General features: G+C 40.6%; 2 protein-coding genes across 2 annotated transcripts; both read left to right on the forward strand.

Moving 5' to 3' along the window:
- The first annotated feature begins 512 nt into the window (after positions 1 to 512).
- On the forward strand, positions 513 to 17,139 carry spef2 (sperm flagellar and cilia associated 2). The gene is made up of 37 exons (XM_088305236.1): positions 513 to 678; positions 2,280 to 2,382; positions 2,479 to 2,707; positions 2,820 to 2,975; positions 3,190 to 3,330; positions 4,434 to 4,510; positions 5,117 to 5,309; positions 5,448 to 5,636; positions 5,744 to 5,931; positions 6,203 to 6,350; positions 6,984 to 7,200; positions 7,285 to 7,358; positions 7,433 to 7,487; positions 7,581 to 7,615; positions 7,701 to 7,804; positions 7,896 to 8,137; positions 8,459 to 8,543; positions 8,620 to 8,780; positions 8,887 to 9,057; positions 9,991 to 10,115; positions 10,207 to 10,334; positions 11,058 to 11,196; positions 11,263 to 11,400; positions 11,763 to 11,885; positions 12,110 to 12,169; positions 12,272 to 12,464; positions 12,548 to 12,679; positions 12,930 to 13,068; positions 13,171 to 13,243; positions 13,938 to 14,094; positions 14,184 to 14,278; positions 14,469 to 14,651; positions 15,364 to 15,453; positions 15,539 to 15,709; positions 15,824 to 16,024; positions 16,314 to 16,436; positions 17,013 to 17,139. The coding sequence occupies exons 1-37, from the start codon at positions 621 to 623 to the stop codon at positions 17,076 to 17,078; spliced, it is 4,962 nt and encodes a 1,653-aa protein (XP_088161362.1). The 5' UTR covers positions 513 to 620; the 3' UTR covers positions 17,079 to 17,139.
- Positions 17,140 to 17,780: 641 nt separating this feature from the next.
- Positions 17,781 to 23,485, forward strand: LOC148344171 (UDP-glycosyltransferase 3A1-like). The gene is made up of 10 exons (XM_088305246.1): positions 17,781 to 18,302; positions 19,484 to 19,585; positions 19,667 to 19,787; positions 19,890 to 20,053; positions 20,129 to 20,293; positions 20,832 to 21,040; positions 21,807 to 21,952; positions 22,028 to 22,113; positions 22,577 to 22,796; positions 22,957 to 23,485. Exons 1-10 carry the CDS (start codon positions 18,221 to 18,223, stop codon positions 23,222 to 23,224), a joined length of 1,563 nt encoding a protein of 520 aa, XP_088161372.1. The 5' UTR covers positions 17,781 to 18,220; the 3' UTR covers positions 23,225 to 23,485.
- Positions 23,486 to 27,871: the final 4,386 nt, after the last annotated feature.

Here is a 27,871-nt window from a genome sequence, read left to right on the forward strand (position 1 = left end):
GTGTTATTCACTTATGAATGTTTTGATTTTTCTTGAGAAATGTTGCATATTTTCGAGCAATGGCTACAAAAATTAAAAATGGCATGTCCCTGTTGACCCAATTGTTTTGCGAATACGAACAGATCCTAGATCAGTTGGTAAGCACGTCACCCTCTGCACTGTATAGCGCGCAGACGTGAATAACGGATCCAGGGTTAGGTGACCCGCCTTTTCCAACGAGCGCCCATGCACATTACTCAAATCTGTTGTCACGTATCCATGGTGACAACACTTGGGAGTCCCTCAACTTCTTTGAAATGTTTCATTTCATCCGGCGCTCTTGATTTATTTCCACGCAAGCATTGTTTTTGAGGAGTTATTACAGGTTTTACATTTAAAAGTATGGCTAACTGAGCGGTACCACGACGTGACGAATGTGACAAAAAAGAACTTAAAGTACCCTTTACCGGTTACCTTGGCAACACCACTTCGACGCTTCTGTTTGCCGTCCGCCGGCACCTGATGACGTAAAATTCCATGAAAATTAGTCCAGTTTTATCGGGGGGAAGAGTTCCAAACGACCCCAAATAGGACGTTGGAAAAAGTAGAGGAGTTGCTAAACAAATGTTCAAAAGAAGAATATGTCGGACATATTGTGCAAATGGCTCAACGAGGAGCTTCGCCTGTCAAAGGTTATCGGTATGTATTGACAGTTACTTGAGTGCCATCCCATGAATGCTAATGCTGTCCGTGGTTGATTCATTTGCGTTTATTATTATTATTACTATTATTTTTAGTAGTAGTAAGAATAATTATTTTCTCGTTAAGCCTCAGTGTCGAGCCAAAATGATTCACCCTGACAAGTTGAAAGAGTGTTAAGGCTAATTTGTCTTACCGGCTAAATAATAGCTATTGCTACATTTTATTTTTAGATGGTTCCACTCAATAAATAATAATATAATAGAGAGGTTTGATTATGTTTCACTAGTGCTATGCTCTTTAATTTATTCAGTGTGTCCCAATTGTTATTGAGCCAAGACAAAACAAGTTTCACAAATGTGAATACTGTACCCAGGTTAATTGACATGAAGTGGAATAGCATTTTAATTGTCCTGATGCATAAGGTAACTAAGTAGCTGGAGGTCCCCTGACCACTAGAGGGCTCCCCAAAAGTGAGAGTATTTCTTCTGTTTATGTTTTTGCGCATCTTAAAATGCATGGTGGGGTAAGATCCCAAATCATATTCTAATTGGGCCAGCACTATCTTCCAGTCACTATAAATTGCTGGCATAGACGGACAAACTTAGACAAATTCACTCAATGCTGTAAATACCTTTGACAGTGAAAACCTGATATGTCATGGCACAAAATCGTGAAATACTTCACTATGATCTATGTATGCGTTGTGCTTTTTGTTTGAATTGCACTACTTGAATGAAGCGTTAATTAAAGGTGCATTAAATCATGAAAGGCATTTTAAATCGGGGCTGGTGTGTGCTGTTTCCCATTTAATTTGTGTTTGAAAGAGATTAGTTGATCATGAACATAACCACATCCAATTTATAAATGGGTGTGCACACTTTTGCAATGACATTTATTTTTTTCAGTAGGTTAGTTTTACTATTCCGATTTATCGTGGTGTCACTGATGGTGTAGTGGTACACTTGCCTGCGTTGTGTGCAGGCACCGTGGGTTCAGTTCCCACTCACTGACGGTGTCTATGTCTGCCCTGTGACTGGCTGGCGACCAGTTCAGGGTGTAGTGCGCCTTTCGCCCGTAGTCAGCTGGGATAGGCTCCAGCACCCTCCCGCGACGTGTACAGGATAAGCGGTGTGGATAATGACATGACACAAATGACATTTATCGTGGTTTAATTTTTTTCGCATTAGAAATACCTCACATTTGAACAGGTGTGTGTACAATTTTTAGATCCCCTGGGGGTTAATTGAAGGCTTGTCAGTTGGTGTGATTGGTTGTTTTTCTACAAGTGCCCTGTGATTTACTGGACTAGTGTCACAAGTGTACCCTGCCTCTTGTCCAAAGTCAGCTGGGTTAGGCTCCAGCTCATCTGCAATCCTAGTGAGGATAACAGACAAAAGAAGAATCGAAAATGGGACGATGGGTGCTTAATGGAGTAATCTACATTTTCCCTCAGCATCAGTATTATGTTCTCTTCTCAGTCTTTTGTTGTTTGTCATTAAATTTGCTAAATATGTTGATTTGGGTTCAAGTTTTAAAACTCATGTTACGTTTTGTAATTTTTATTTACCATGAATTTTCACATATGTTCATCCTTTCAGAACCAAAGAACTTTGCAAAGGATTTCTCTAATGGTTACCTAATTGGAGAAGTTTTACATAAATATCAAATGATTAATGATGTCAGCATCTTTATGAAAACAGAGTAAGTTCATTTATTTTCTTCTCAAGCTCTCAAAGCTGTTTGGGTTTGCTTGAATCCTTATTAGTTTTAATCTGGAAAAAAAAAATGTGCCCGCAGCACCTCAACGTCCAAACTAAACAATTTTACGCGGCTGGAACCAACTCTCCATCGGCTAGGCATCTCCTTCGACCATACCACAGCTCAAGGACTGATGCAGGAGAAGCCCGGCGCTGCCACACATCTTCTTTATCAGCTCTATGTCTCGCTAGAGAAACAGAAAAAGAGGAAATCCGAACTCATGCAAACGGATGCCCTGCATAAAAAAGGTCATGAAATCTTCTCCGATGTAAGTGTGATGAGCTTTGTCTGTGCAGCACGGTGTTAAACAGAAACCTCTACCAAGTACAAAATACAAGAAACCTGAATATGGATCCTATCCATGTATTTCTTTCCTGTAGCGTCTCCATCTTGTGGTGAAGAAACGCGATGCAGAAATGAAGTTACAGAAAGTTAATCAAGACTTAGAGAAGAGGCGGCCTCAGTTTGACAAGTCAGCCCAGAAGAAGAGTCAACTTAAAGACCAGGATGAGAAGAGAGCAACTCACATGAGGAAGGTGCTCAAGGAAAATCCTCATTGCCTGCCTCACAGTGTCCTCTATCAACACGCATAAATTCAACCCAGAACAGGATTAAAATAAGATGCAGAACCACCCCCCCCACACACGCACACACACACATTCTCACCATTACCTACCTCACCGCTTTAATAGCCTCACATCCAAATCATAAAAATCACACATCACCGACATTATTCTGTATGTTTTGCAGCTCGGTCGTCCAAAATACAGTGATGTCATGTCAAGTCAAACCCAGGCCACTGACGTCCAAGTGCCAAAACCTCCTCCTTACTCTTCACTGGTCAACATGAGGCGGCAAAAGCATCAACAACGCAAAGATCAGCAAGCAGAGGTCACACTCAAACGCAAGCTACGTGTTCAAAACTCAAAAATCTGTGCTTGAATTTCATCCATCCAAATTTTCCCCTGATAATACTTGAAGCTAGACTTGGTCTTGGGTTTAAAAAATGAAGCTCAAACTTGACTTGTAATTACAGCAACAAGGCTTGTGAGATTCAGACTTGCAGTACCGTCATGTCCTACTGCAAAAAATTCAGACTTGATCTTGCCTCTGCTTTAAAAATTTGAGACCAGGCTTGAGCTCAAACTCAAAAGCTAGACTAGACTTGTGCTCCAAAATGAAAGGTTTGAGGGGGACGACGACGTTGGATTCACCTGATTTTGTATTTTATTCCGGGAAAAAAAAAATACCTGACATCAAAAACTGGACTTGGCCTAAACTCAAAGACTGGAGACGAGACTTGGACTTGAATGAAACTTGTGCAGTCGCTGACATAAATTCAAGACCTTGCATGGACTCAAGCTCAAATAGATGATGAGCCTTGACCTAATCTCAGTCTCAACCCTACCGTGTAAAAACTTGAATTTGAGCATATTAAACCTGGACCTGATGTAAGACTTTAGACCTGGTGTCCAGGCAAAAAGCTAAAAAGTATTCTTCAATTGAACTCGCCCAAATTATTCACATAATAAAAAAAAAACAGTAGTAGTATGTAACTTTTCTTTTAATTTCTGTTAATATAATCAACACAGTCAATAAATCTATTTACACGGGAAGTGAGTGGAAGCTACTGCGGATATAAAAAGTTTACATGCCCCTGTTCAAATGGCAGTGAGAGCGCAATTCTCTCAAGAACTCAAATAAATACCCGCATGATATCTCAAAACCTTTGAGTGGGAAATGATGACAGAAAAGATGTTTTTTGTATTTTTGTAATATGATGAAGGAAGAAAAAAATCCCTCCAGGAAAATGATTGCTTTTTCCTTAAGCCTTTGAGATGACTTGCATTTAATTTCGCTGGCTCAAATAAACTAACTAGATGTGGTATCCTGCTCAAAGTCGTCCGACTTAACTTGCTCTGCAAAGACATGGCCTTGAGCTCAAAGTTGCAAGTCTGTGAATGATGTCAAAGTAGTATGTTGTGTCCATACAGATAGTCCAGGCCGAAATTGCAGAGTTTGAGATAAACAGGAAGAAGCTGACCACTTCAGGCTTGGCTTCCTCTTCAGGGTGAGAAAAACATTTTTACGATGCATGAATCTGATATGTTTACGTTTCTTATTGCAGACTGATTTGTTCTCATATAGTAACATATGTAATAATCAATGAAGTGTAGAAAATGTGCTGGAGGGAGATGACATCTATGCATTGAAAAAAAAAATAATGATCATTTTATGAGGGAAAAATAATACCGCTCGTTATTATATTGGTGTTAATTAAATACAATAACAATAAACCTTTAAAAAAAGGAAGTGAATACATAACAGATGATTTGATTTCAATAAGATGCACATACGATAAAGGCTGCTCGCAATTTCTTCTGTGAAGAAACCAGGATAAATGTTGCTCCTTCCCTGCTACTCAAGCCTGTCTCACAGTTGAGATGTGTAACTTCCACATAGTTTCTTGACACCAATGTACTAATGTCCTATTCGGCAAGTCTTTTAGGGCTTTTCAGAAAGACCAAAAAACACTATTAGCTGGGTTTTCCACAAAATAACTGAGGATGGCTTCCACAGAAAAAAATCAAAAAGATTTGTGAATAGTGAACCTCGCATATGTGGGGGGATACTGTAAATGTTATTTATGTTTTTTGAACCTCTTTGCTCTCACTAGCGGCCTCGACGTTCCACTGGGAGGTCGCACTCAGGGCAGTGGAGGTGAAAATGAGCTGACGCTCCAGTCTAGCAGCACATATATTCAGGAGATCCGCCAGAGGCTGCAGGAGAATGTTGCGGCTTCTGAGCAGAGAGAAAAGAGACGAATCAGATGCCTGGTCGAGCAGCTCAAAGCCCATGTGGCTCAAGAGGTGGGTCACATACAGTAAGCTTGAATAATTCTATTCAGACAGACACTGGGCATTGGGAAAACATTCCAGCTCATCTGTAATTTAGGTTGGTCTTAAGATCACCACACTTATTGGCAATGTGGGTCCCCCGCCCTGCAGGAAAGATGGCGAGAAGAGCAGCTGGTAAGATCTCTTACAGGCCAGACTCAGCAAGAGAAGCGTTTGGCGGTGCAGTTACTCCAGATGCGCAAGCAGAAGGATGCGTTCTGGCAGAACCGCCTGCTGATAGAACAGCAGTTCCAGCAACAAAGAGAGAAGGAATTCCGAGAAGCTCTTGAAAGGGAAGCGGTGAGTGTCGACAGGATGCGCACTTTGCACTCCTGTGTGTTTGTGGATGTCATATCTGACATTTTCTGACCTCTCACATGCACTCATGCGGTATCTTTGTGATTCAGGCCTTGACGCGTCAAGCTCAGCTGGACCGGGCAGAGGAGATCCAACTGGAGCTGGAATTCTGTAAGAAGATGGCTGCTGAGTGCGCTCGGAACAGATCCAAGAAGCATTTTGAGAACTGTAAGGAGATTTTGGAGCAAATTGTGGATTTGGCCACCAAGGTTGGGGAATATCGTCTGCTCACCACAAAGTAAGTCATCTGTTTGAACCACACATGTTGAATCAGGCTTTAGTAATCATAGCAATATTAATAACTGCAATTTATCTAGCACTTCTCAAGATAAAATTGACAAAATTGACTCAAATTTGCAGTTTCTCACCCACAAAGTTCACCCCTTCTCCAAGTTGGTTGTATGACAATTGAAATTACATTCCTCACAGTAGTAAGCAAAACTATGGTGGAATATACTTAGCTTCTATGATTTTGGACCGGATTCAAGTCAAGGCTGTGCCATTTGCAGCCTGATTCCAGCAAAGCTGATGCGTGAATGGAAGGAATTGCTGTTAAACGGTCTTCCTCTTTACGAGCAACAGCGGCCCACCTCACCCGACCCTGTAGAGCTCCAGAAACAGGAGCTACTCAACAGTCAGGATTACGAGGAATATGTTGTGAGTTATACTGAACAAAAATATAAATGTCACACTTGTGCTTGCTTTTTGCTCTCTTGAACCCAAACACTATTGTTCACATATCTAATATGAATGACTGAACACTTCTCTTTTGCTGAATTATTCCATCCACCTCACTGTTTTGACATATCAATATGCTGATTCGACATTGTGATTATTGCTTAAAAACATATTAATCAAGATTATTTTAGTAATAATTGAAATCCCGATTATTCAAACAATATCAAGACAAATGAGATTTATTTTATCTTGAAATTTAAAAAAAAGAAAAATATGAGTATAGTTTCCTTGTTTAAACAAACATTGCAAAGCCGTTTACTTGCTTATAAATTGCAATAGGACTGTTGTAACGTCTAAATGAACCATTTCAATAGAACGTCCAAATTTTTAACTCAAGTTTACTCACTATATTATTAGACATCGTAAAATGAGTACAATTTTAACGTTGGTGTATATATAATAATATATACTGTGCATAATAATCGTTTTTTGCGACTATGCAAATTTTGTAATCATTGAGTGTAATAATCGTAATCTTCATTTAATTTTGATTAATTGCACGCTTAGTTTTGACATGACATTGTTGTGTTGTGACCGTGTGGTGCGTGTCAGAACATGGTGGGAGAATGGACATGGACAGAGGAGTCCGGGGAGGCCAATTCACCAGTTGTGCCGAGCCACAACATGATTCTCAGACATGTGTTCTTGAGAATGAGGAGCTTGATCCCGCCACCGAGCCCATCAGAAATTCCTGGCTACAGGCTCAAGGCATGTGTTCTGGGCAAGTTCTGCTCGGGCAAGACCACCTGTCTGAAGAAGATTGCTCAAGGTACATCACGTCAGTTAAGCAAACGGTGTTTGTTCTTACGTTCTTTCTCTCTAAGTAAGTAAGTATGTTGTCTTCTACTTGTAGAGCTCAAAATATGTGTCCTATCAGTGGACAAGGTAGTAGAGGAGGCTCTTAACGCTCACCAAAGTAGAGAGAGGGTGAGTCAAGAATCACCTCTCAGACAATACTGGAGGTTAGAAGCTCGGCAGTAATAATTTTAAAACATGTGCAGGTGAGAGAAGAAAATGAAGAAAATGAGAACGAACTCGTGAGCATTCTGAATACTGGTGAGTTATTAGCTAATACAGTTAGTTATACCCTCTAATTCTGCCATCCGCGGCGTCAATTTGTCATCGTTATTAATGTCTGCCATTTTTCAGATCTGCACGGAAAGGAGGAAAGATCACGCATAAATGTAAGAGAAGCAATGGCTGAAAAAACTCACAGGATTCAAGATTCAAGTGTGTCCTTTAAAAAATCAACCTTTCGGTTTATCCCAGTTGTCCATCCGTGCAATGCTGGGAGGTGCTGCTGCAGAGGAGCTGAGCAAAGGCAACCTCATTCCCGATGAGCTGTTGGTGGATATTGTCGTGGAGGCTATCAGGTATCACTTCGTTGCACATAGTGATAGAATATTCACGTGAAAAAATAGTTGGCACACACGCTATAAGAAATAATTGCAATCTTGTGAGCAGCCAGATTTCATTCGAGTCAGGCTGGATCCTAGATGGCTTTCCACTCAACATCGATCAGGCTCATCTACTGGAGACAGCCATCGCCTCTCTCGACACCGGGTACGAATTAGTGGGCAGAAAGATAGACCTCGCCATTGATCCCAATCCTCCGCTGCCACCGCCTCCGCCGCCTGCACTGGACTTGGCTGTACTGCTGGATATTCCTGATCAGTGTGTTGCCAAGCGGGCGGTCAATTACGCTGGTAAGTTTCGAATAATCAGTGAAGTGATGGGTGCTTAATATTTTGGCCTTGTCATGCACTTGCTTTATTGTTGCTTTTCATTGCATTGTTTTAATATACCGGTTGCAAAAATTAAATAATAGGACAGAAAACACAAAAATTATTTCCCCAAATTTTGTGAAGGTGGTGCTTTGGCCAGGGAAGAACCCACTAGACAATATCTGCAAAAATGTGCACATGACAATTCACATGATGCCCGTGCACCGTACTGCCACTTCAGCAACCGTTCAAAAGGATTTTATTACTTTGTTTCGATTTGTGTGAAATTTCTTTCATGTACAGATGGAGGCTCAACAAAACACTCTCCTGCTGCCACAGCGTCTCCACACGTAAACAACAGATTATTTGTGGCGCAGATTCCGCACAGGTAATAAAATTGGGTGAACTGCTTAGATTGGCTGATGCCTTGCATGCCCAGTCTAACATCCATTCACCTCTTTTAGGATCACGTCTTTTCAGGATAAATGGATTAAACTAGAGGAATGGTTTGGAAACGCTGGGAGGAAAAGTATTTTGATGCGTGTGAATGCAGATGTAGCAAAGGAGGACCTTTACGTGACCATGAAAAATATCCTGCAGAAAGCTATTGTGCAAAAACAGGAAGGTAACGGGACATCAATGATTTCAAATAACCATTTTGGGCACAGGAACATACTATCTTTACAAAACGTTGTTGACTTCTATGATATTTTTTCAATCTGCTGCACCAGCTCCTAGGTTGCTCCGTGTTCAAGAAGTTGTGTTTGACAGCCCAGTACCTGCAGTGTCTCCCCCTCCTGCTGTGAGCTCTGTCCACACGTCGTCCGTCACAGAAGACGTCAAACATGAAGAATCGCAATGGAGTCTTTCCGAGGACAAATCCAACCCAGCCACCCCAATAGGTACAATAGTCATATTTGTAATATGTGAAAACAAGCTTGAACGGTTTGCAAAGTTGTGTAAGGAACAAAATAAAATGATCCAATGTGTAGATTAGTGACCGCTAAAGACGTCAAAGATTATTTTTTTTTACTCGGCTGGTTTTGAATGAGTTAATAAACATAACAACACAACACAAGCCATCCATCTAAACACATCTTTCCGCATAGTCACCCTCCCCTCCCCAACCAATCACAAACTGAAGTAAACTGCATATACATGATGTCAATTAAAAAAATAACTGCATGCGTGAGTAAAAACAAGGATACGTAAACATTGGAAGCTGAAACATTTGATAGAACGGTTAATAATTCTCAAGCTTCACTTAAACTTCTGTCAACGTGAGATTTAAAAGAAAGCTGAGGGTCAAGCCTTTTCTCAAGGGGGAACCCATCAAGGAAAGTATTTGGTTAGAGAAAAGAACTTGCCCTGCAAGAAAATATCATACTGTAGGATTTGTTCTTTTTAAGAGCCATCCAAACATTATATAATCTGCTTATATCTTTCTGATTCTTTTTTTGACTACCATTAAACAATTTTTGTACAGAGTTTAAGTCTTCCTACAATGTGCATTGCATTTGTGGAAATTCTAGTTTGGAACAGTATATAAACGAATCATCATGCAAAGAATGGAATGTGATAGTCGGAACAGATTTTAGGCAAATCATTAATAAAGCTAGAAAAGAGAAGTGGCTCCCAAGAGGAGCCCTGGGGCACACCTGACGTGACTCAGTATGGGTCGAATGAAAAGGTCTTTATCTAAATTAACTGAGTGCGGTGCTCCATTGGACTGGAATGTTTCACAAAGGCTTTTATGTGTTAAATTAGAGTGGTGTTGAGTGGCCACTATAGTAGAAGTCATCAGAATTTAATGGACCTTTCTGCCCAAACTGCAGATGCAGCAAGCAAGATGTCAGCTGACTCAATGGCCGATGAGGACTTGCAAGAAGCCTCACCCACTTCTACCTCACCTAGCCCGGGTTCTCCCGGCTGGGTCTACGTAGATGAGCCACTGTCCTCAGTAGGAAAGAGTTTGTGTTGTCATCAGGAGGCCATAGCAGAGAGGCATTCCCTTCCTTCTCTAAACGTGTCCTTTTGTTCTCTTCATTTAGGATAAAGCGGAGTATATGTGCCAACAGTGGGAGTCAATATGTGATTCTTATGTGAGCAGTGTCAAGGCTGTGATGCAGGCGCTCCGCTTAGAACGCACTGTTATTGACCAACACTTGTATGACATCAGGTAAATTATATCTGAAAGTGTGTTTTCATGTAACATTTTAATGCATTGATTCTAGAAGTGTGGTAGAACATTTACAATTAAAACTTGCAATAAGATCAAACATGTCAGAGAAAAGCTTGTAGCTATTTGCAGTATGTAGTATATTTAGTACTTATCAGTTTCAGTATATTCAGGTCAGATACAGTACAATACATTTGCATTTAATCTTTCAGAAATAGTTGTTAGGCTTTCAGGTGCAATCCGTTTATAATGACTCTGTATTTGAGCAAGTTTTATTTCCCATATTCAAATCTTTTCATGATTTTTATGCAGATGAAAACTTAAATTGGCATGCTGATTCCAAAATTGCAAACAGTTTTTTTCCCAAGCACATCAAGTTTTTTCTCCACAGCTTACACTCCAAATAAGCAAAATTCCACTGATTTGCTGTAGTAAGACTGTAGTAAGAAGAGCTGATTACGCTACTCATCTACAGCTACATGGCAAATTGTATGTGCAGTCACAATAGAGACGGTGCGGTGAGAGGTGTGTGCGGCGCCCAATTTATCAGCCCTATTAATATCTGCACACATAAAGCTATCATATTGGGAATGAAGAGGATTAGTGCAGGCTCTTCTCTTAATCTTGTCACCTCAGGCATACCATTGTACGTTATATTTCATTTTATGCAGCAGTTTTATTTTTTTAAAGCATTTCATTCCGAACCATGTGGCACATTTCCAGGGAGGAATTCAAGCAATACCTGGAGCGACCAGACCTGAAGCAGGAATTAGTATCTCAGTGGCAGAAGGACTACAACAGTATACCTGATGACCTGAGGAAAAATGAGGAGACCAAAGCAGAATTAAATCACCGCCTGGATGTAAGTAAAAAAAAAAAACACTGAACATAGAAGTGTGTAAACCGAGGTGTTGTGATTGGTGCCTAGGACCTGCGTGAGCATTTGTGGGACATTGTCGACACGCACAAGGAGGACGATGAGACACAACGGGCTGTGCTCATACGTGAGAAATGGTTGGAGGACCACACCACGATCCTTGTCAACCATCATTTAAGACTCATACAGGTAACACATTTTCATTAAGTGGGCCAAATATTTAGTGCAGATTTAAAGAAATGGAAAACGGTGTGTTTGAGAACCGGTTTTCATTATTTAGATTCTAGGAGTCGTTTACTTGTCTGACAGTTCCCACTTGTAAAGTCCTTTTAGAAAAAAAGAAACAGCTTTTCCAATTAAGGTGTCTTGTTCTCGGCTGTGATTCGGAAGAAATTGGACCGATAAACAGTATGGATAGTGTGTTCCGGTCCGAATCGTTAAATTGTTGTCAATTCCAATCCCTAGTTCTCATTCAGTACCTTACCTCACCCTGAACCTTTTTTTAATTAAGCATTTAAATAAAAAAATGCTTTAAAAAAAATCTTTCATAGGTGGAAATGAGCCGTTTTCAGAACACACGCAATATTTTGCGGGACTACTATCTGAATGCGGGTCAACAGGAACACCTCGACTCCATCCCCCTCCTTGACATTGAAGATATTGGACCTTCGAAGGTAATATGATTTCCTGTTGTTTTTTAACATAGTACTTGCTCCCTTTTCTGTTAAGTACAGTATAATAAAGTACAGTATAATTTCTGCGCCGAATTGGAAAAAAATATATATATATTCAAAATGGGCAACTTACACAATTTAACCTAAAACATACAAATGAATATTTTTGATAGTAATGCACAGTTGCATCATTAAGATAATGGTTCTCCTATTGTTGCCTCCAGTTACTTCGTGAGATCTTAATCGCCAAACAGGACGATGCCCTCACGGTCATAAGTAAACTGGTAATGCTGCTTGTGCAACACTGAATTTCAGAACATGAACATTATGGATGTAGCATATATATGGAAGACATGTTTTAAACTGTGACTCGTGTTCATGTACAGGTGTCAACAGAACCTCAGCAGGTGGAGCTGAAAACACAAGACGGAGAGAGAATCCAAGAGAAAGAAAGAGCCCAGGAGAAGGAGAAAGATAAGGACAAAGACAAGGAAAAGGACAAAGAGAAGGAAAAGGAAAAGGAGAAAGACAAGGACAATGCAAACAAAAAGAATAAAGACAAAGATAAAAAACAGAAAGGCAGTGAATTTGCTGAGCATGTTGGCTCCTAGCAGCTTTTCTATATTATTTTCTAATACATATTGTGTACATCTTGTGTTCAGGTTCTCCATCTCCTCCTCCTGCGCCCAGCCCGCCACCAGCTGTGGAGACTGTGGAGAAGTCCCCTGTCGCTGTTAAAAATGTCAAACAGAAACTCATAATCAGAGAATACACAGCCGCCTTGAAGCAGGAAGGTATCGCGTGCCATGTTCACATACAAATTAACATGTTGTTCTTTAATCCTACATACTTGTGAAGGATTCTGTCCAAAATGTTACAAACCCATTGTGATTATTTTTTTGAAAAAAAAAAAACAAACAAACAAAACAAAAGACTTACCCAAACATGCAAATTTTCACAAACATGAATTTTACGCTGTAAAGCAATTCACTGACTCAGTCTCTGTTCTATATACATGTTGGTGTTTTTTCTGCGTGTTTCCAGAGAATGCATCAAAGGTACGAATCAAGCTAGTCAAAGGCCACGGGCTGGTCCTGGTGAACTCTCTGCAAAGCAGAGCAGAAGAGATCTTTGGTGACATGCGAGACAGTTTAGAAGCACATTATGTTGCACAAATGAAGAGGTTAGTTGTCTGAAGTTTCTATGCCATTGCACAGTTTATGTAACTTGTGATGTTCATGAAAATGAGCAAGTTGAGCATGAGTCATTCACATTTTTTTTTTAGTATTGACCAACTTGCAGATGTAGTGCGCCACTTCATCGAGACTGCTTCTAAGCTTCAGAACGAGTTGGTGCTGGTAAGTAACGCCCTGTCTTGTCTTTTAAATTTCTTTTTAAAGGGGAGTAACCCCACCGAAAAACGATTTGCATTTAAATGCTCTATTTGCCTTCACTAGTCTCAACATAGCATTCTAATTTATATTGCATTTGTGAACATGAGTTAAGCAACAAAATCCACTCGTTTATCGCCATCTCACCAGTTTTTTTTAAGCTGAGCCATGATTGGTGATTACCTGAGCCCTGAGCAACTCTGATGTCATTTTCAGTCGACAGCAAGCGCCAAAATGGCTGCCGCCTGAGATGGAAAAAAAGAGGTGGATGTTACTGCTTAACTCATATTCCGCCAACGCCATATTAATCAGAATGCTATGTTTCGGCCATGTTAAAGAAAATGTTTGGGTTGACTTCACCTTCAAGGACATCCTTGCATAATTCATAAAATGTATCAACAAAAGTCTTGAGGGCCTGCGGCACTTGGTCATTACGCCAACAGGCACAGAAAATTAAAAATGAACATTTTGTTTAGAATGTTTCAGTATTATCGCTCGTGGCCTGACAGACCTGATAAATGGATCCTTATCTCGTTGAAAATGTCATTTGCGGCCCTTTACAATTTGTATTTTTGTACCCCAAAAGATGGCTTTTGATGCTACTTTGTAGTGAATAGCAATCATGGTTTTTTCATTCCATTCCATATTTTCTTGCTTTTAGGAAAGTATTGATTTCTATTTGAATGGAGACTCCCAATTGATTCCAAGTCCACCAACCCAACTGAGTCCACTTGCATCGGAGAGAGTAACGACCTCAATGCTGACTGTCCTTCAACTGGACTCGCTGTACCACTGTCTTTGCAATGAGGCTCCAACAGGTCAACCAATCTATTATTGGTGTCTGTCCAGCTGGCTTTTATTTCACCTAATTTTATTTTTTTTTAATCATTCCTCCCTCAATTTCCAGGTGTAATGTCCAGTTCGGAATTCTTCCATCTAATCAGGGACATCCTCCCTTTCAACACTCTGCCCGAACCTTGGGAGAACATGACTGAAACACAGGTATCAGGATGATCCAGTGTGCAAACGACAATTAAAGCCTCTCTGACGGTGTCAGTCAAAATGATTCATACAGCTCTTGAATTGAATCTCATTCACATTATGTAGCTTATGTTGCAGCCAGTGACTTTCTACCATTCGGTGAGGCCCGATCTTGTGTGTCATTACATTATATTTCCTCTCTTGTTTGTAGTTGAACGAGATCATATCTCTGCTCACTGATGGGTCCAAACAGATAGACTGGCGTCGATTCCTTCTCAGTGCTGCCATCCCTTGGCCGTTTCCCTCCTTGACACAACTGCTCCTTGTGCGCAAGCATTTCAAGGCAGCAGACACCGATGACACAGGGTATATAAGTGAGGAGCAGTATCTGCAGGTTAGTCTGTGCGGCGGGAATGAAGACCCTAACTTCTTGTAGCGTTATCTCCATTCTGTGGCGTTGTTTAATCTTCCCCAATCAATTTGAGAGTTTGGCTATTCCAGCTTTTCCCAACCCTTATTTTAACGGAAGCACATTTTTTTTCACAACAATAAGGAGCAGTTTGGTAGATGCTCAAATAATTCTTCAAGATATAAAATGCCACTTTCTGTAGAAGTATATTCTCAAACATTAATCAAAGACTACTGCATGTTGTGTATCTAAAACAACCTCATTCCCCTTGCTTAATGCTAACACAGAGAGGGGATAACGAAAAGCATCTAGAGGGCGGTGTTATAACACTTCTCTCTATTGAATGTTTGAACACAAATACTGCAGCAACATATGTAGACAGACACAGCCACATATTTTTGTACCCTGTAAAAAGCGATTATCATTACCGCAACTGACTGAGACACTTATTATACCGCAGTTGTAAAACTCTTCTTTAGTTTGTCTTTTGTCTGCAATAGGATAATTCAACCTTCTGTCATCTAGTGGAAGAGCATTTAATGATTCTGTCTGTCACTACATTGCTAACACAAGGATACATAATTTGTAGTGAATGTAGTAACTAAACAATTTGTATGAAAAGGAATACAAATAACAAGTTTCTTATGGCACACTGATGTGGTTGGGAGTCATTGGTCTCTTCCTTTCCTAACACCAGACGGAGTTGTGGTTTTCCAGTGAGCAAGAGCAGTCCATCTCCGAGGACTCATATGAGCCTCTAAATAACCGTCGAGCGAACTTACGCAAGGTAAAGCGCCAGCAAGGGTGGAATGCCTTACAGCTATTACTATTATGATAATAGCACATTATATTTCCATGTTTTTCCTCCGCAGTTCTTTTTCCAGCTGTTTTCCGATCACTCTACCACCCCGCCTCAACTGGACTACATGACCATGCTACTCTGCTTCGCCTCTGATCCCGATCCCAAGCTGGGTTTCATGAAAGCACTGAGTGTAATGACGGGACATCATCTCCAGTACCCCGCCTGGAGCCCTCTTGACACAGTGAGTTCATTGGTGTGCGAGAGAAATGCAGCAATCATCATCAAATGGTATTCTGCGAAACATTCCAACCTCTTGTCAGGTGATTCCGTAACACTGACTTTGTTGCGTGCGCAGACTGATACCAGCTTAGGGGAGACCATGGTGCTCGCCCCCTTGGAGCCTGAAGAAAAGCGCAAGGAGGAAGAGTTTGCAACGAGTTACAAACAGACAGTGTCCATCCCAGCTCTCCTTTCAGTTGTGGGACCAGAAGTGGGAAAGATGAAAGGTGGCGTCAACCCTCCTTTGGGCTGCTTGAGTCAAGAAGAGAACGTCGAGGTAATATATTTGCTTTATATTGCAAGTTCAAAATAAATGTTTGACCAAGGCCTCTTTTATACGTGGCAATGTTTAGAATAGAGACATCAATTAAAAAATAAAAATAAAAAATTAAATAATTTAATTCACTTGTGACACATGTTTTCGCACCTGGTGCCTCTTGGCTTTTTCACCCTGATATTGATAATGACTTCTTTTTCGTTTGAGTAATATCTGTTATGTATATAACATTGATTGATTGATAACATCAATTAGAACTAACAGTATCACGACCTTCGGTATCCTGTAGCATCTGATGCAGATATTCGCAGAGTTGGGCTACACTCCAGAAGATGCTATTCCCTTCTCGGTCCTCTCCGAGCATCCTTCCTTTCATAACCTGATAGCGATCACTGACCACCACCTCTTTGTCGTAAGTCAAGACACATCTCTTTTTTTGACTGGAGATACTTTCCTAGACACAAACACTCTCAATCTTTCACACGTCACAATTCACAAAATCATGCCTCGGGTGTCGTTTGCTTGCATCACACACACTAAGATTTTTAATTATACATATTGAACAAGTTTCATGTTTAAGATTGCCATCCCTAACCTATTTTGGACTTTCACGCACTTTAGACCACAAGACAATCCTATGGTAGTGTGCGAGGAAAATTAGGACAAAATCTGCCCAATTTACTTTTTGTACAAGTTGTTATTCTGAACTTGGCCAAAGGGGTTACAAAGACTTGTTTTTATTGTACTGTGCAACATGGAACAATTGAAGGCCATGAAGCAGATGCTGGATTTTGTTTAACTTTAAAAGTATTTTCCCCTCATTTACCTTGACATCTCAGATAATGAGGTGTACACCTTTCAGAAATATGGTGGCTGCACCTCACTGAAGGTGGACTCTGATCCAAATTCTTCAGTGCCACTACCTGTTGCTATTATCGTCTTCAAACTTATATCTTTCCTAAAAGATTTTTTTTTTGTTCTCTTTCAGAACATTCATAATGTGCTGCAGGCCCCTCAGCCTCAGGGAGAGGCTCAACAGTCTACTAATTCATGAAATAATGCAACATCCACTTATTGTCTTCTATGCCGAAATAATCTCTTAGGAGAGAATAAATACATCAAAAAATGTTACCTCTTGCTGAGTGACTTCAGTGCTGAATGAGTTGAACATTCTGTCGTTTCAACGTGCAGACTTGAGTTAAGTGACAAAGCAAGCTGACTGAAAACATCAGGCATGATGGGACTGACCTCGCTGACTCTGCATTCTTTTTCCTGAAACACTCCAGTAGTTTTTCTGATTCACTTGTTTTTCTAATGACCTCTCTGACACAGAAGAGCATCGGTTTGCGTCCACAATGAGTGCATTGTCCAGGATAACCTACATGTCAAGCCTCACTTGCCAGCAGCGACCTTCCGGAGCACCCGCAACCCCATTGTAGCTCATTTAGCCGGGATGCGCTGTCCTACCTACTGCTGCGCCCCTTCCAATCAATCCCGTAATCACCAAAACAAACATTTCATTAATGCATTGTTTTAACGCTAATATTACCCAATAAATGACATTTCGACAAAAACAGGAATATAAGTGCAGGCGAAGATAGTTCATGCTGAATTATTATTGTGTTGCCTTTAGTTAAAATTCCTATTAATCTAATTTGATTGAAGACGTGCTTTGGGGGACCCTGAGCCCCCCTTTTGCCGCCGCCCCTTCTCCTGGTCCCTCCCTTTCATTAACACTGCAGGTCCAATGCTGGTAGACATGTGAGTGTCTGACTTTTGGAAGAAAAACGGAGAGGCTAATGTGTTATGTGGACAGAACCACGCACATAGACTGGCGTGCCGACTCCTGAATGACAAGGATCAGCGCCTTAAGGTCGGACCTTTTCCATTTATTTACACTGACAGCCGAGCAAAGTGACACTCAGACATTGTAGGTGCCTTCTCCCTTTCATCAGCTCGTCTCTGAATGTAATGTTCTCTTTTTTTCGACTCTGCTTATTTTTGGGATTCTTTTGCTTTCTTGTGCTTGGAATTGTTTTCCCATTATAAAGCTGCCTGCCACTGTCGTGCATCATAATTTTACTGTGAGTTTTACAAAGGCAGACACTCGCACAAGAACGCTTTCATTACAGTTTATTTTTGAACTGGAAGACTATTTACGGGACTTTGGCCGCGGATCAGGGTGGCACCAACGACATGGGGATTGTGGTTTGGATGTGCTGGCTCTTGGCTCTCCCACTGCTCCAGTCTGCCAAGATCCTGACTGTCTGCCTAATTGGTGAGTAGGAGCGCAGTCATTGTCATGCTTTTTTTTCCTTCCCCCGTTTTCTTCTTAACTAGCCATCAAAAGAACAGAAGAAAAATGACACAGGAAATTATATATAAATATATCTTTTTAAATGGGTGTATTTTTAATGAATAAGTGCACTCTCTGAGCACTGAATTATTGTGTTATGTTGCGGATCAGATTGATATGTTTTACTGTTAAAAATAAAAAATAAAAAATTGAATGAGGGGAAAAAAAGAAATTTCAACAAAACTTCTTGTAATTGGCGTGCTCTATTCTTATTTGAATCAAAGTTTTAGTATTTTCAATTTAAATGGTGTATTAAGTATTTTAACCCAGAAGTAATTTATATATTTGTCTGTATTATTGTTGTATTGCACTGGAGAGGGGAGCCCTCTAATCTCGTTGCACACTTGAGTACAATGACAATAAAGGGATTTCTATTTTCTAATTCTAATTCTAATACAAAGGGTTAACAGGTAAAAAGCTCTTTTTTCCATTTTCCAAATATTGTACACTCCACTGTCATCTCTTGCCACTTAAGCCAGTTACTGCACACCTTCCAACACCGCCTTCCTCCCACATCCCAAAAAAACATGAATGTTTTTTTTTTAAAGGGCAAGTCAACTCAAAAATGTCTTTACAATAATATTTTCTATGCGCCACCATTTGTGTAAATATTATTATTGGGATTAAAATTGTGTTAGTGCAATATGAATTAAGCAGATAAATCCCCCATTGTGCCTTGTAGGGATATGGCCGAAAAATGTTTTACAATATGAGTGTTTCATATTATTGTTTTTTTTTTAACCTCTAACCGTTTTTGTGTAGCTTCATTATAATTTAGTGTAATGTGCAATTTCACCTCCACCAGTGCATTAATGCTTATTTGCATTAGATGTTACCCCAACGCAATATTGTTGATATTACGTTCGCCTTTATTCTGTGTTCATACAATGTAAGTGTAGTGAACTTATACTCTTTTGCAGACACTGCATGCATTAGCGTTGTCCGATTTCTTTGATCTTTTTAGCGGACTCATTATTGCCAAAGGCCACTCATATTTTACTTGCCTGATTTTGACTTTGAGTGCAATGCCGACTGCGACTGATGGACTCCAATTTAGTAGGTGTACCTAATAATGTGGCCTACTAGTGTCGTCTTTCCTACAGGAGGAAGCCACTACTTGTTATTTGACGAGATCTCGCATAACCTCCACCTGCACGGCCACGATGTTCGCATGCTCCTGCAGCTGGGCAACCCTCTCATTACAGGTATTGTTTCAGATTGTTGTTTTAAAATCCCCGCAAATTACATTTGTATTATGCTTTTCAATGATAAATCCCATCGGCCAGGTTTGTCTTACGCTGGTCGCAATGGCAGCTACCATACCAGCACCTGGTCCCTTGGAGAGGATTACATTAAACAGTACAACGGCTGGTTCTTGGAACAACAAGCACAGTTTTTACTGGGCCGGTACCACGCTTTTGAGAGCCTTTTTGCGTTCATTTTATACATGGTCGATATGACCCTCACATACATTACTGATTTGGAGTTAAACCATTTTCTTCCCCACAGGGACAGCTTTAATGGCTTTTTGAACTTCATGGGCCACCTTTCTTATCAGTGCGACAAGCTCTTAGGAGACAACGATCAAATAGCCTTCCTCCAGAAGGAGCAATATGACGTTGCAATCCTGGATGCTTTTAACCCTTGCTCCTTCATCATAGCACATAAACTTGGTACTCAATGATCATCTATTAAATATTTTTGTTGAAACGGAAAATTTCATTGCACTTCCATTTGACCTCATCCAGGTGTTCCCTACATCGCCTTCTATCCAGGCTCTTTGAACGGCCCTCTGTCCATTGCTATCCCTGCTTCCATTTCCTCAGTCCCAGCTTTCAGCTCCCAGTTGTCAGACCGCATGGACCTCTGGGGTCGTGCAAAGAACATCATCTACTCTGTCCTGGGTACTGTAGGTAAGGATACATAAAATGTCTTGAGGGTTGTCTGCATTGCTTCATTATATTGCAGTGGAGCCTCAAAAGTGAAACACATAGCGGAATACTGGTAATTTAAGGTAAAAATGTAATTAATACATGACAGAGTCTAACTATTGACCTCATAAAACCTTTACCAATCGTACAGTTTATGTATAATAACTAGTGCTGTCAAGCGATTACATTTTTTTAACTAATTATATAATTAGCCTTTAACATGTATTTGCTTGAATAATATCTTGTAATTAATGTAAAATCACTGAATATAAAAACTGTTCTAATAGCTTTCTCTGGTGCTTGAATACAATCTAAGTGGAGTCAAATTCTGATGTATAGGTAAAATGATACAGTATTTGAATTTGCTGGGTTATGTATGCAAATTATTTTTGAACTAACTAAAGTTAAAATATTTAATCGCATGAATTTTTAAAAAAAATCATCTTGAGTTAACGCTTTAATTTTGACAGCCCTACTGTAAACTAACAGCTCCATACATTTTTCTGCTTCTTGTGGAAAGGTCAGAAAATTGTCTGGTCCATTTTCAAGGACTTAGCCGAGCGCCACCTAGCCTCCGGCTCCCCCCCTGGTGGCCTGGACGAGTTCCACCAGAAGGCAGAACTCTGGGCCTTCAACACCGACTTTTCCCTGGAGTTTCCGCAGCCTCTTCTGCCCGCCACCGTGTTGATGGGGGGGCTCCTCAATAAACCTGCTGAACCTCTGGAACAGGTCAGTGCTCTTCCGAACAATACATTCTGATTTGTAGCTTTTTGTGAAAATGGACTCTTTGTTCTTTTTGGAAAAATACTTGGGTCTCTGGAGTGCTTACCCACTCATTGAATATGAAATTAAAGATCCAAGTATATTGGTTGAATCTGGTTAAATTAGCCAGTTGTGCTACATTTAGTTCTGTTGTATGCACAGAATAGCGCTTGCAAACAGTGCTCGCTTCATACGGTACTTCATAGCTTGTAGGGTTGAGGACTCTGTTGCGATGTGGAGGGGGTAGTGTTTGACGAATGTGTCCATGCGCCACATTATAGCAGGGGTCACCAATCTTTTTGAACGTGAGCGCTACTTCTTGGGTAGTGGTTAATGTGAAGGGCTACTGTCCAACAGTTTGATATGCACTTCTGTAATAACACATCTGCTCAGACTTTTGAGTATTGTTAATAATAAATGGTATTCAGCTGAAGTGAAGATACTGATCATTTTAATGATTTTTCACAATCATTCGCAACGATTTCACAATGACGGAAATAGATATACTTGAATGCAAAATTTGATTTCTAAAAGTCTGTATGAGTTTTGACACCTTCAAATGATCACGTTTACAAATTTTCTACCAAATCACAATGTCCAATCATTGGTCATGGACATGGGTCACAGCCATGTTCAAAAGACACCTGGGAGCAGTTTTGAATTTTGGAAAAAAAAAAAAAAATGGATGATATGTCTCCATGATCAAACAATGTCGACCTGGTGTACCTTGCAGGATCTTGACTTATGGATCTCCAGGTTTGGAGAGTCAGGTTTTATCATCGTGACCTTGGGATCGATGGTCTCTTCTGTGTCTGTGGACTGGCTTCTGATGGAGCTGGTGGATGGCTTCTCCATGATCCCCCAGGGTGTGATCTGGAGGTATAAGCTTGTCACGGTGTTTGCACTCGCACAAAAACATAATTTCTTTATTTTGATGCTTGTTTTTGCTTTCAGGTACGACCGCGAGCTTTGGCCGCCTCACCTGAGCAAACCTTCCAATCTCCTTCTTGTAGACTGGCTTCCTCTCAATGACTTGCTTGGTATTTATCCACTTACTTATACACTGCATAACACTTTATTTTATGTGAACATAATTACTTTCAACTTTAGACTGGTTGAGTGGTGTTCATTGGTACAGCGCTTTTCTATCTATTAAGGCACTCAAAGCGCTTCACGCAGATGTCACATCTGCCTACTGTTGACATACCATCAGGGGCAACATAGGGTTCTGTATCTTGCTCAAGGATACTTCGGTATGGTCACTCTAGGTTGGGAAACGACCACTCGACCACTGAGCCGCGCCGCCCGTTCATTGCCGTAGAATTGCATCACATTGTGTTTCTACTTTATTTAATCTATACCACTAACAGTGTGTCAATGTGTCTATCCTTGCTGATTGTGTGGGGTGTCGATTGATTGGTCATCATCTTATGCATAGTTATTATTTGAAGATGTAATTTATTCATCAGGTTTTTCAAATTGAAAATTTCTATTTCTTCCAAGGACATGACAAGGTGCGCCTCTTCATCACCCACGGAGGTCAGAACAGTCTCCTGCAGGCGGTGTATCACGCCGTTCCCGTGCTGGGCATTCCCCTGTTTGGAGATCAGTTTGACAACGTGGTGAGGGCAGAAGCAAAAGGCTTAGGCCTCGCCATCAGCCCCACGCGGATCACCGACAAGCTGCTGAGCTCCACCATCCAAACTGTCATACGGGATGTCAGGTGCGTGCATGGATTCACAAGCACTTTCATGAAAAAAAAAAAAAAACTGCCAAATTACTCAAACAAATATTACAAGACTTTTATAATGTACTTGCAAATGCTGATGTAGCAATATTTTGCCACCATGCATTCTTCCCGTGATTCCTCCCCCTCTCTCTAGTTTCAAGTCGGCAGCTTTGTCCCTAAGCCGCATCCACAGATCGCACCCCGTGCCACCCGCACTTCGACTTGTGCAGTGGGTGGAGCACATCCTGTACAGCGGCGGGGGAGCTCACCTGAGACCTGCTTCACTGCAGCAGTCGTGGTACCAGAGATGCCTGCTGGACCTGCTTTTCCTTGTCTTGATGGGTTTTGCCGGGTCCGTCCTCCTCTGCTGGATTTTCTGCAAGAGGAAGAGAAGCAAAGGTGATAGTAAGAAAACACAATGATAGCACTCTTTTGGTGTCCTGGTGAAGCCTTTCTGTCGATACACTCATAACAAAGTCAGGTGCCTTGCTCAAGGGAAATACTCAAACCCGGGACCTTTGGATCGCAGGTTGCATTCTTGCCCACTTCTTCACAGTTACCATGGTTATTGCAACCACAGAATGGAATTTTTGTGTGCAAAGAAGGCGAGTAATGTCGATGTAGAAAATGTTTGCATGACCAAAAGTCTTGAAATCACATTTTTTAATAAAACGATTCCAAGTTTCAGCGCTAACTCAAATGTTGAACACAAGTCTGATTTGTTTGGATTTGGAGATCATCTGTTACCAGGAATATTTTAAGTGATATTTTAAAGGGAAGGTATTATCGAAAACTGACTTTTAAATGGCTTGCATGGTTAGCTCTCTGGGAAGTGGCGGCCTATCTGTCGCATCAGTTAAACAATCAAGTAAATCTTTACTCTTAGCCTAGTTCTGGAAATGTGTCCATGAGCGAACCATTCTGCGCTTGTGCGACACTGTTTCAAAACAATGGGGCTATTTATCAGAATAACCACCTCCATAGCGACATTCTCCACCAATGGCATTACCAGTCAGGCTGGCTGAAGTTCCAAAACAAAAGAACCGCTTCTAGCTAGGCGATATGGCAAAAACAATTACCACAAATTATTTTTTCATCTTGTCTAGTCTCAATTAATATCATCATTTTTTAATGTTTTTAAACTGACAGTTTTAAGGCATCTGTAATGAAAACTAGAGTATGTACTTCAATATTTTGTTGTAATATAACGTACATTACTGATAACAAAGAGGAACCGAGAAACATGTAAAAACAAATTTGACTCAACATTACAACACATGAAGCAAAAAAAAGGGGGTAACATCTTACATGTAGGATACAATGTCTACCTCTGCCCAGCAGAGAACAGCGTTCGCCACCTTAGTGAGAGGCTCCAAAGAAGAGTTTGACATTCTAAAAACAAATTAGAGCCACACATGTTGAAACAGCAAGAACATAGAAAACTATACGAAACTAAGCAGTGTTTTACTGTTTCAACACTCGCAATAACAAAATTTAGTCTCCCCATACCCTGCAAACAGAAAATCCATGAAGTGACATCACATGACCTAATGTATCTAATGCATTGCCCTTCCTTGTTCTTCTGTGCTCTATTGGCAGCTGGCAAACCATCGTAAATACATTAATTCCTCCAACTATATTATCCCTCCACTGCAAAGAAACCAATGTGAATTGATGGTGGCAGGATGTTGTAAAGTTTGCTAGCGCCACCTAGTGGTTGGGGTCTGAAACATACTTGTATCCCGAGACAAATTCGCACTGAAGTCATAAATCATGACTCTAGCATCTCTAGGTGCAAAACGTAGAGATTAAAAGTAAAGAGTAACTGAAAAAAATATTCAAAGTACAACTAGCTGAGTAATCTCCGTAAAAACAGTCGAGAAATATTTGTTTCTCTCCACCACTGGACATAGATGCTTTTGTACAGCATTGCTGGATTGTCCCACACCTCCATGCTGCTTTGACCTGACTGTGCTACAAGCAGGGGGGCACATGCAAACACCCTTTTTGCGCCATTACTCACGTAAGCCCACCAGTGTGCACCATTGTTTGTGTGTGTGTGTGCGCATGAGAGTTTCGGGGGGCTTGCCAGGGAGGGCATCCGTGTGGCCTCCAGGCTCTTCTTTTGGCACCCACACCTGCAGGCCTCAACTCCGACCCCCGCAGCCTCCTCTGCTTGTTGGCACAGTTTGCTTTCTTCTCCTACACAAGGCCCGGCAATGTTCACGGTCAGCGCTCAATCTGCAGTGGAGAGCAGAAAAGGTCTTGGAGGATTTCTCCCCTCCCCTTCCTATGCCCTTCTTCCCACCCCTTACATCTGTGTTGGGGTGGGGGGCTGGGGGTGATAAATTAGCAAGGAAAGACTGACCAATTAGAACGGCATGTTCTCTCTCCCCCCATTCAGCTGTCCAATCCTTCATGCCATCTCTTCCTTTCATTTGTCTGGCAGTTGCAGGTGCCAGTATGTCTTCCTCTGCCTCGCACGCAATCCCAAGTGGGCCGGGCAAAATGGGCCCAAGCATAATATAACAGCAAGCGGGGGGACAGATAATAATGGCAAAGGAGGAAAAAAAAAACAAAAGCCGAAACTGCAATGAAGCAGAAGAGCAATGAAAGCAAACAAATTAGACGAGAGGAGGGAAAGAATCTGACAAGCTGTTGGCACGAAATGTTAAAGAAGAAAAACGAAATAAAACCTCACGTTCACACGTCTACAATCTGCTGCTTCACACATGCGGCAAAGTCAGTGTGATAATGTGGAGTGGTTCATTGCCAGCAATGTAATGGTGGAATTGGATCGCCGTGTTTAGTCCATGAAAATGAAGCAGAATGTCTTTGAAATTGCCACACCGCAGTGGAGAGTGTTAGCAACCATAGAACATTTTTATGATAATGAAAAAGATCACCAACTGTATGAAATAAGGTTTCAAAACCAAACCGGCATCTCTCAACTATTGAAATAACAAACTAAAATAAAAATAAAAACATTTGAACGAAATAAGATGCTTTTAACAAACCGAATACTAAAAGATTTCACATTTTACGTTACTGACTAAAACTCATTGTAATCATAGCTTAAAAGTCCTTCGTTTTAATTTATGTCAACTGATTTCATAAATGAACTTTCAGGGTTTATTTTAAAACTTTTTATTTTCAGTGTTAATGTGCATGCATACAAAATAAAGAAAGTTTGGGAATCGTAGTTTCCTTTATTACGCAATACTTATTGTGATTTTAATTTTTATCGTGCACTCAACAACTGAAACTTATTAGAAACTAATGCGCATAGATGGGCACTATTTTTCCTCCGTCCACTACCTGGGCACCTTTCCGTCTTCATCATTCTGTTCTTATTCATAAAATTAATTGTCCTCCATTGCCGTCCGTCTTTGTCCTTTTCAAATGTCCTTACTATTCACTGGGGCCGCCTTCCTCGGCTCACGTTATTTACAAATATGTTAAGTAGTTTTGAAGATGACTTGACACACAAGCCAAAACTTATAGCCTTTATACATACACATCCATACATGTTTGAATCACAAAAAATATATCCACTAAAAAAGCCTCTGGGGGTAGGAAAGTACTCAACTGAAGTACTTGGAGTCTTTCCAAGCCAACACGAGAGGTGCTAGCGACCAACTAGCTTGCGAGCTAACAGGCGGCGGGCTTGTCCGCGGTATTACTTCCTCACTTGGGAATTTAAAAAGCGATACTGAGCTGTTCTGTAAATTGCGCCTTATGCGGAGTGTGGGCACTAATCACTGATGCAAACGGAGAAGCTCAAGTTCTTATATACTGGAAGAAAGGTAATATGTGCCCAACACTCAAGTGCGTCACTAGGCCTCTCTAATCATTTGTACTCTGCACATCACTCCAATACATCCATCCATTATCTGTACCGCTTCTCCTCACAAGGGTTGCGGGGGGGTGCTGGAGACCTATCCCAGCTATCTTCGGGCAGTAGGCGGGGGACACCCTGAACTGGTTGCTAGCCAATCGAAGTCACTCCAATCCATGCAATAGAAATGTTTCTATATTGGAATGTAGCAAAAGTGATATCATTTAGACTGCATCTGAAATTTTCAGAACTACGCTGTGGGGTATTAGTCTGTCCTGGGAAGGCATCAGGTGTGCTCCAGGAAGAAATATCCAGTCTCACTTGTTTGGTCTGAAATGTATTGAGTGAAAATGTACGTAGAGCTGTAATGAGTTTAATTAATAGATTAGCGTGAACAAGCAGCATTTGGTTCTGGGACTCCCAAATACAATACTTTACTGCAAGAATCAGTTCAGCCAAATATTGGAGGCTCAAATGATATTGTGAGATTTCAACTCAATGACTATGATATATATATATATATATATATATATATATATATATATATATATATATATATATATATATATATAGAGCACATCATCTCAGAGCAAAACACCTTGCTCACCTTGACCACTGGGCCTTGAAAACCAGCACTGCTGGAGTGTGGTGCTTGTGGGCAGTTTTAAGAAATGTTTCTAAGAAAAATGCCTGTTATGATGTCTTCGTTTAAATTGTATTCAAGAATCAAAGAAAGCTGTTAGGACAGTCTTTGAATCAAATATATTTCACATTTGGTGATTTTACATTAATTCCAATATTTCTATTCAAGGAAATATCTGTCACAAGCTTAAAAAAAAAGGTCGTTTATAAATATACCTTGAGAATTCTAAAAGTGATTTGAAACATTGTCTGTACAGTTGGTATAATTCTTATGATGGTAATATGTGAATTCACTGTACATGAGAACATGCAAACTCCACACAGGGAGGCTTGAACCTCATAATCTTAGTTCCTATTTACTAAACTACGGCCCAGGGGCCACATGCGGCCCGTTAAACGTTTTAATCTGGCCCGCCAAACTTGAAAAAAATGAAATCAATAAACCTTGTTGATGTTTTATTTTCTAAATACTGTGGTTTTTCAAAGACATATATTTTGTTGTATTGCTTTTGTTCACTTTCATTTAAAATGAAATGTATTTTTTTCCCTCCGATGAGGTGAGGTTACCATAACACTCCATCCATCTGCT

Source organism: Idiotropiscis lumnitzeri, chromosome 1 (assembly GCF_059441095.1).
Source record: "Idiotropiscis lumnitzeri isolate Australia: NSW breed Sydney's pygmy pipehorse chromosome 1, RoL_Ilum_1.0, whole genome shotgun sequence".
Classification (NCBI taxonomy): Eukaryota; Metazoa; Chordata; class Actinopteri; order Syngnathiformes; family Syngnathidae; genus Idiotropiscis; species Idiotropiscis lumnitzeri.

Excerpts from the sequence above, each read along its gene's own strand:
- spef2 (XM_088305236.1), top strand. The coding sequence starts at position 621 with ATGTCGGACATATTGTGCAAATGGCTCAACGAGGAGCTTCGCCTGTCA. Across the intron at positions 8,781-8,886 it reads TATTGTGCAAAAACAGGAAG|CTCCTAGGTTGCTCCGTGTT; the intron begins GTAACGGGACAT and ends CTGCTGCACCAG. Across the intron at positions 11,886-12,109 it reads AAGATATTGGACCTTCGAAG|TTACTTCGTGAGATCTTAAT; the intron begins GTAATATGATTT and ends TGTTGCCTCCAG.
- LOC148344171 (XM_088305246.1), top strand. The coding sequence starts at position 18,221 with ATGGGGATTGTGGTTTGGATGTGCTGGCTCTTGGCTCTCCCACTGCTC. Across the intron at positions 19,788-19,889 it reads GCACAGTTTTTACTGGGCCG|GGACAGCTTTAATGGCTTTT; the intron begins GTACCACGCTTT and ends TCTTCCCCACAG. Across the intron at positions 21,953-22,027 it reads CCCCAGGGTGTGATCTGGAG|GTACGACCGCGAGCTTTGGC; the intron begins GTATAAGCTTGT and ends TTTTGCTTTCAG.